This window comes from Phoxinus phoxinus (genome assembly GCF_949152265.1).
Source record: "Phoxinus phoxinus genome assembly, chromosome: 19".
Taxonomy (NCBI): Eukaryota; Metazoa; Chordata; class Actinopteri; order Cypriniformes; family Leuciscidae; genus Phoxinus; species Phoxinus phoxinus.
In genome coordinates, this window is record NC_136894.1 from 7,478,850 (window position 1) to 7,485,742 (window position 6,893).

Below are 6,893 nucleotides of genomic sequence, written 5' to 3' on the forward strand. Positions count from 1 at the left end.
CTTCATCTAAGTTTCTGCAATAACACTATGTTGAGGGATATGAGCCTTCAAAAGAATACAAATCCTTTTTTATTGAAAACGGAAAATGCCCCAAGACATGTTTTTTCCATTGCTAGATTGCTTTGCAATATTTGTGAGCTAAAATATATTTATCATGCACATCCCCTATTTTCTGAACTCTCTACACCATATGTATATTTTTGTGTTTGCTTTACTTTTATATTATGAACATTTTATAACTTTTTAAATTGTTATACCTTACTCTAGATTTATTAACTTGTATCCAAATGTGTTTGTTGAATAAGTGACATTTACAAAAGCTTTTTTTTAAATTGGCACCACGTCAAAACAATTTTATTCACCTTGTGATGTACAATACCAAAATGCAGACGCTATCACTGTAGTAACCAAGGCACTTTAGTGTAATGGCTTAAACTGTTTTGTGTGTGTTATGTATCTTAAACACTCCAAATGTGTATTTGTTGTATCACACAGAGCTGCAGTTTAAATAAAACAAGCTTTTGACAACATGCATGTCTGTTTCTTACAGGGTTTTTTTTTGTTTGTGTTTTTTGCCCTATTGAAGTAGAAAGATATTTAATTTTAATAGACTTTTTTTTAATTCCTTTGCAAGTCAATCTTGATGCTGATGTTCCATCTTATGTTGGCTTTCAGTTGTCATCTCAATGTATTTTGTTAGATTAGAAATGTTTCGAATTAGTAAATATCTTTTTAAATGCTCTGTGTAACCTGCTGAATGTTTGTCATTACTTTTCATTAGCATTGTTGCCATTACAATGATCTATTGAACACAGTGGTATTGTGAATCAAAACAAACTTAAAAATATGTTTGAATTGAAATGAAGCAAAAATAAATATTAGTTGAACATCAGCTGTAACAAAAATTAGAAATACCTTATCAACTAACTGAAATGTAAAATACTTTCTAAAATGAAATAAATATTTATAAATACTGTCTATAACAGTACACAAATTATACTAAAATAGTTTATAACTATATTAAACTTTTGGAAATAGTATATTAAAAAAATAATACAATTGAATAAAGGCTTTTTAAAAGAATGGATCTACTAGTTTATTTTAGTTTCCAATGTACTTCTAAATTATGGTCTGTGGTTAATATAATGTTAGTCATGAAGTTGGAAGAACAAAAGTGAAATGATAACCTTTGTACAGTCTGATGTGAGTAATGTGTCATTTTAGATACGGATATCTTTAGCCTTATCTATACTTTAAAATATTTTTGATGTGCGATGTCACTTCAGGCCAAATCCCGGATATTAGATGATGCTGAGGTATTCGATTTTTTTCCAATGAGCTCGCGCTGTTGATAATCGGCGTGTCATTGACCAATCAGATTGGCGGTCTGGTCCTTGAAGGCGGGCCTTGGATTCCATAGTCAGCAATCGGAGGCGTTACTACTTCCTTTCTCGGCTGAGTGAGTTTGCGGACGCGAAGTGTGTAGTGGTGGAGAGAAGTGTCTTTAGTTCGTTTACACCTTGTAACCATGGCCCCCAGCACGCAAGCGGATGGTACTGTCTCCGGTATACGGAAAGGCATTCGAGCCATTCTGCTCGGCCCACCCGGAGCAGGGAAGGGGACGCAGGTGAGAGTCTGTGCGAAGGGCCGCGTGGCTCATTTAGATACCGTTCAGCAGAAGCAGGATATATAGTAAAGGGGTGGTTCACCCGCCCAAAAAAAGATCTGTTGTCAGTTACATATCCTCACCCTATTCAAAACCATTATGGACTCATTTCTTCTGTTAAAAACAAAAGTAAGATGTTAGACAGAATGTCACCATTCACTTTCATTGATATTTTTCCATAAATGAAAGTGAATGGTGACTGAGACTAATTCTGCCTAACATTCTTTCTGCTCCACGGAAGAAAAAAGTAATGCATGTTTGGGTAAATGACGGTAGGTTATACATTTTTGGTTAAAATACTCATTGAACTCCTCTAAACCCAACATTATGCCATTGGAACCAGCATGTGTCACTATGTGACTGTCTCTTTAAGAGCAGTGCCCTGTTGCCCTGGGCTTTATCAGACTGTTAATTCAGTGCAAATGTGGAATGATACATGATCGATGTGACAATCAACGCATGTAACTTGGTGACCACTGGGAAAGTTGTAGTCCTGTTGAACGACCATGTAACTCAATAGACCATAAAGAATATCATCTTTCTCATCATTCAGCAAAACATTCTTGGTTTGCGCTGCTGATATTGAGAAATATTGTTGCACATCAGTAAACTAGTTCAAATTTGGCTTATGAATGTGGTTACAACAAATGTTTGGTAATTTTTTTAGACTCACCAAGGATGTATGTATTTGATCGACAAACAGTAATATTGTGAAATATAGCTCTTTTCTATTTGAATATTTAAATTTATTCCTGTGGTGGCAAAACTGAATTTCCAGCATTATTACAGTCTTCAGTTTCACACGATCCTTCAGAAATCACTCTAATATGCTGATTTGCTGTTCAAGAAACATTTCTTAATATTGACAATTTTGGAAACCGCAATGCTTATTATTAATGTGGAAACGTTTTTTTTTCTTTCTTTTTTTCTTTTATATATAAATACAGGCACCCAAGCTTGCAGACAAGTACTGTGTGTGTCATTTAGCTACTGGGGACATGCTGAGGGCCATGGTGGCATCTGGATCAGAACTCGGTCAGCGTCTAAAGGAAACCATGGATGCTGGCAAACTGGTAAAATTAATAGATAATCAGTGTAAACAATTATATATATTTTTAATATTTAAATTCTGACACTACTAGATTTGTTCTTCTCCAGACTTGAATCTCTGTATATCGCCTTTCCTTTAGGTGAGTGATGAGATGGTGGTGGAGCTCATAGACAATAATCTGGACACGCCTGCATGCAAGAATGGATTCCTACTGGACGGTTTCCCCCGGACCGTCAAACAGGCAGAAATGGTGAGGACTTCTACAATCTATCAACAATTGACTCTTCATATACGTCTATAGAGCTGGTAAGTCCCGCCCCCTCCGTAAAACCCCGCTGGACCTCAAAGTTGAAAAACCGTCAATGCAAGTGAATGGGAGAAAATTATTATTTTCTGGTCCCGTTCGAATTGTGCCATGAATGTGAACATATGTTGTCTGTGAATTTTTTATATAATCTTTCGTGTGAAGAATGCTACAATTTAGCGGGTAGAAGTTTGATACGGGTAGACTTTGTGTGAGAGCACTTTGTGGACTACAACTCTTCGCTGCTTTCGACGCGTTTGAAACGTCAACACCACTAGCTCACGGCTCTAGCTCACGGATCCCGCTAGACATGGCTGTGTCTTTGGTGCACTTCACCGCCTTCTTTCAGGGAGAGGACAAAATCGTTGAGGTTAGCGAAAACCACGGGTAAGTCAACTTTATGGGGTGACGTCACATAGGCGACATGTAGTCTTTCTCGTTATGTCTTTTCCACAACTGCTAGCCGACGAATCATACCATATACTGTCAAACTTGTAACATGAAAGATTATATAAAAAATTCACAGACAACATATGTTCACATTCATGGCACAATTCAAACGGGACCAGAAAATAATTATTTTCTCCCATTCACTTGCATTGACGGTTTTTCAACTTTGAGGTCCAGCGGGGTTTTACGGAAAGGGCGGGACTTACCAGCTCTATAAAGGCCCGTTCACACCAATGACGATAACTACTACAATAAAGATGAAGATATAGTTCTAAAAATCTTTCTAAATATCGTTCTAAATATAAAAGAATAACACCGTCCACAACTATAAGGATAACGGCACAGGGAAACGATATCGTTGGACTCACTTTCAGACCCGATTTTTCCAGTTGATGAACGATAAAAACATTTAACAGCCAATCAGAATCCATCCTGCTTTAAAGAACTCGAGCATTTAAAGCAGCAGGCGACAAAACTGCTGAGCGCGCTTATACTACACCCAACGTTATCGTTCGTTGGTGTGAACGGACCTTAATACAGTCCTCTATTTGAAATGGACACCCAGTTCTGATTGGCTGGTTGCACCACAATCTGTTAACCTGTACTGTACATCTTTCTCATTTCTAGCTGGATGGCCTTTTGGAGAAGCGTAGCGAGAAACTGGACTCGGTGGTTGAATTCTCTGTTGATGACTCCCTGTTAGTACGCAGGATCTGTGGGAGGTATGAGGATGGAGGGGCCTGTAAATTGGAAGCATTGTATTGGAGCCCATCATCACTAATGTAGTCTAATAGCTCAGTTTAGTTTAATGAATATGGAATATTGCCTCTGTAGGCTAATATTTAATGAGGTTCTTACTGAGTTTTCATTGGAACTCAATAAGGAAGTGCACCTTCCTTGTTTTTTTTTTAAGTATGAAATGTAAAGTATGAAAATTATGCTTTTGTTTAAACCTGCAATACAACAGAAGTAGTGACAAAATCTTTTTTTCCATATTGTGACACTAATAATTTCAAGTATAACGGATTATCGAAAAAGAAAAAAAATGTAGAGCATTTGGTTCATCTATATATCTGTTGTTTGGTTCTTGAGATGTGGCTGTTGCACTCAAAAGTAGATGCACAGATGACCATGAGCTTGCAGGAACAGAGTTTAAGCCGACTTAAGTCGTTTCACCAGAAAGTTCTGTTATATTTTAATTAAGCATTATGAGTTAAACATTTAAAAAACAAATGAAACATGCACAGTTGTAATAGTCTTTTCTTGCCTATTGTGATGTATATCCACGTGAAACGGCTTCTCAAACAAGTACAAATGTAGGGCGGGACTTGATTTTGGAATAATTGGATGGTTGTGGTTTTCTATTGGTCGATCTCATGTGAGTGACAGGTTGTCCCGCCCTTGTGCGAGTAAACGCATCATCAGAGACGAGAAGTGATGTCGTTGTAAGAGGGAGAAGTTATTCTAATTAAAGATTGAGGGCACATGAATCAAAAAAGGAATGATGTGCATGGACAAATCATATTTATAATAAATACTGCAATATTCCATAAACAAAATAGTGTCATTTATATACCATTACTTTCCTCAGGCTCATTCACCAGCCCAGTGGCCGATCTTACCATGAAGAGTTCAACCCCCCCAAAGAGCCTATGACGGATGATGTGAGAAACAAAACTGTTCAGATTCATATTAATACGACATCTACGAGCATTGCTATAACGTTTCGTTCTGATCCATACATCCACAGCTGACCGGTGAGCCTCTTATTCGCCGCAGTGACGACAACGAGACGACTCTGCGCTCCCGCCTGGAGTCGTATCACCGGCTGACGTCTCCTCTAGTGCAGTACTACAGCACCCGTGGCCTGCACACTGCTGTCGATGCTTCTCAGTCCCCCAACCTCGTCTTCACCTCCATCCTCGCTGCCTTCTCTGCTGCTACCTGTAAAGATCACGTTTACTTTGTCTAAATCATCTCTGCATACCATCTTTCCTACTATGCTTTATAACACTTTATTCGATTCCTCTCATGTTTTGTTTTTAGACATGGTTTTGATTCATCTGCTGTCTATTGAGCAATGGATAACAGAGCTCTTGACAAAAAAGGGCTATAATATATATATATATGTAACTGATTGTAGAACCCAGATAAAGTCTCAATGATCAAGTTCAGACTTCATATACTGAAGGCTCTTAAGCACTTTTTGTTCAAACCAGACCCCTGTAAAAAGGTATGGTTATTTCATTTGCACCATTTACAAAGTGAAATGTGAAAAATAATTTATAAGAACAGGAATCAATCATTGCTAATTCACTTTTCTAGTAGACTTGGATCTTGCAGTATTGCTTGATATCCAGTAGAGGTCATGTGAATGCTTGGTTTGATTGCTGAATGTAAAATAATTTTACTTTTTAATTAAAAGCAATTAATTGCTTTATTACTTAATATTTATTTATTAATTAATGTCCTGAGTTGAATAATTTACTTGTGGACCTTTTTTTCTTTTTTTTCTGCAGCTGTATGAAATCCAGTTTCTCCCATCCAGGTTGATCCAGATGTGAAAATAGTGGATGGGGGGAAAGGGGGAAGCTGGAAGTGTCTCTGATGTTAATTTTGATCATTCCTTATAGTGATTGTTTTTGTAATGAACACAGATTTGACTGAAAACCAGTTGATGACCTCCAATAAACTTGGGAGACTATTTTCTACTACCTTACATGAAGGTTTTGATTCATTGTGTTTCTGTATTACTGTCCAAATGCTGGATGGTTCGTTCTCTTCTGAATTTTGTTATTTAGAGAACACTTTTTGAAGTTATAGAGACAGAATATACATATTTGTTTTCTAGTTATGCTCTTTATATATATATATATATATATATATATATATATATATATATATATATATATAAATATTCAAAAATCGGGCGATCTGGCTGACACACTGGTTTGAATGATAAAATGATAAATGGTCAGTATCAAAACAGTAAACATTTTTAAAATGTGTACACCTAATAACAGACAACTGGAAAAGTGTAATAATCCTTTGGTCAGTACTGTGAGAGGCCCACCATTAATACTATTTCAAGAATATATACATATTTTTTTGTTTGTATTAGGTGAAAAACAAATCTGTGGTTCTGAACCTTTTTGACTCCAAAGCTTGTTGTTCAAAGCAAGGCATTCCTGTCAAAGCTATTTTGACCATTGGTACTTCTGATAAAATAATGATTAACTAAAAAATTATGTAAGTTTAATGCTGTACATCTTTAAATTTTTATTGTTTAAATTTTAGCAATTAAGATTTTAAGGATATTGGTCTCCCCTGTCCCCTCGAAGTTCGCTGAGCGGCCTAATGGGCTCCGGGGTTGAGGACCACTGTTTTACATCATCGTATTTAAATTATTTTTCGTGTTTGCC

At 36.6% G+C, this 6,893-nt stretch overlaps 1 protein-coding gene across 2 annotated transcripts; it reads left to right on the plus strand.

The window, feature by feature from the left end:
* The first annotated feature begins 1,284 nt into the window (after nucleotides 1-1,284).
* ak2 (adenylate kinase 2) lies at nucleotides 1,285-6,190 on the plus strand. 2 transcript variants are annotated; one of them, XM_079590980.1, is made up of 7 exons: nucleotides 1,285-1,627; nucleotides 2,614-2,739; nucleotides 2,857-2,967; nucleotides 4,099-4,193; nucleotides 5,063-5,135; nucleotides 5,222-5,417; nucleotides 5,991-6,190. In XM_079590980.1, exons 1-7 carry the CDS (start codon nucleotides 1,529-1,531, stop codon nucleotides 5,996-5,998), a joined length of 708 nt encoding a protein of 235 aa, XP_079447106.1. In that variant the 5' UTR covers nucleotides 1,285-1,528; the 3' UTR covers nucleotides 5,999-6,190. The 2 variants fall into 2 exon arrangements, with proteins under 2 accessions (XP_079447106.1, XP_079447105.1); XM_079590979.1 differs by lacking the exon at nucleotides 5,991-6,190 and having other exon boundaries at nucleotides 1,402-1,627; nucleotides 5,222-5,578.
* Nucleotides 6,191-6,893: the final 703 nt, after the last annotated feature.

Coding starts and splice junctions, on each gene's coding strand:
- ak2 (XM_079590979.1), top strand. CDS start 1,529: ATGGCCCCCAGCACGCAAGCGGATGGTACTGTCTCCGGTATACGGAAA. Junction 1,628..2,613: donor GAGCAGGGAAGGGGACGCAG/GTGAGAGTCTGT, acceptor ATATAAATACAG/GCACCCAAGCTTGCAGACAA. Junction 2,740..2,856: donor CCATGGATGCTGGCAAACTG/GTAAAATTAATA, acceptor CCTTTCCTTTAG/GTGAGTGATGAGATGGTGGT.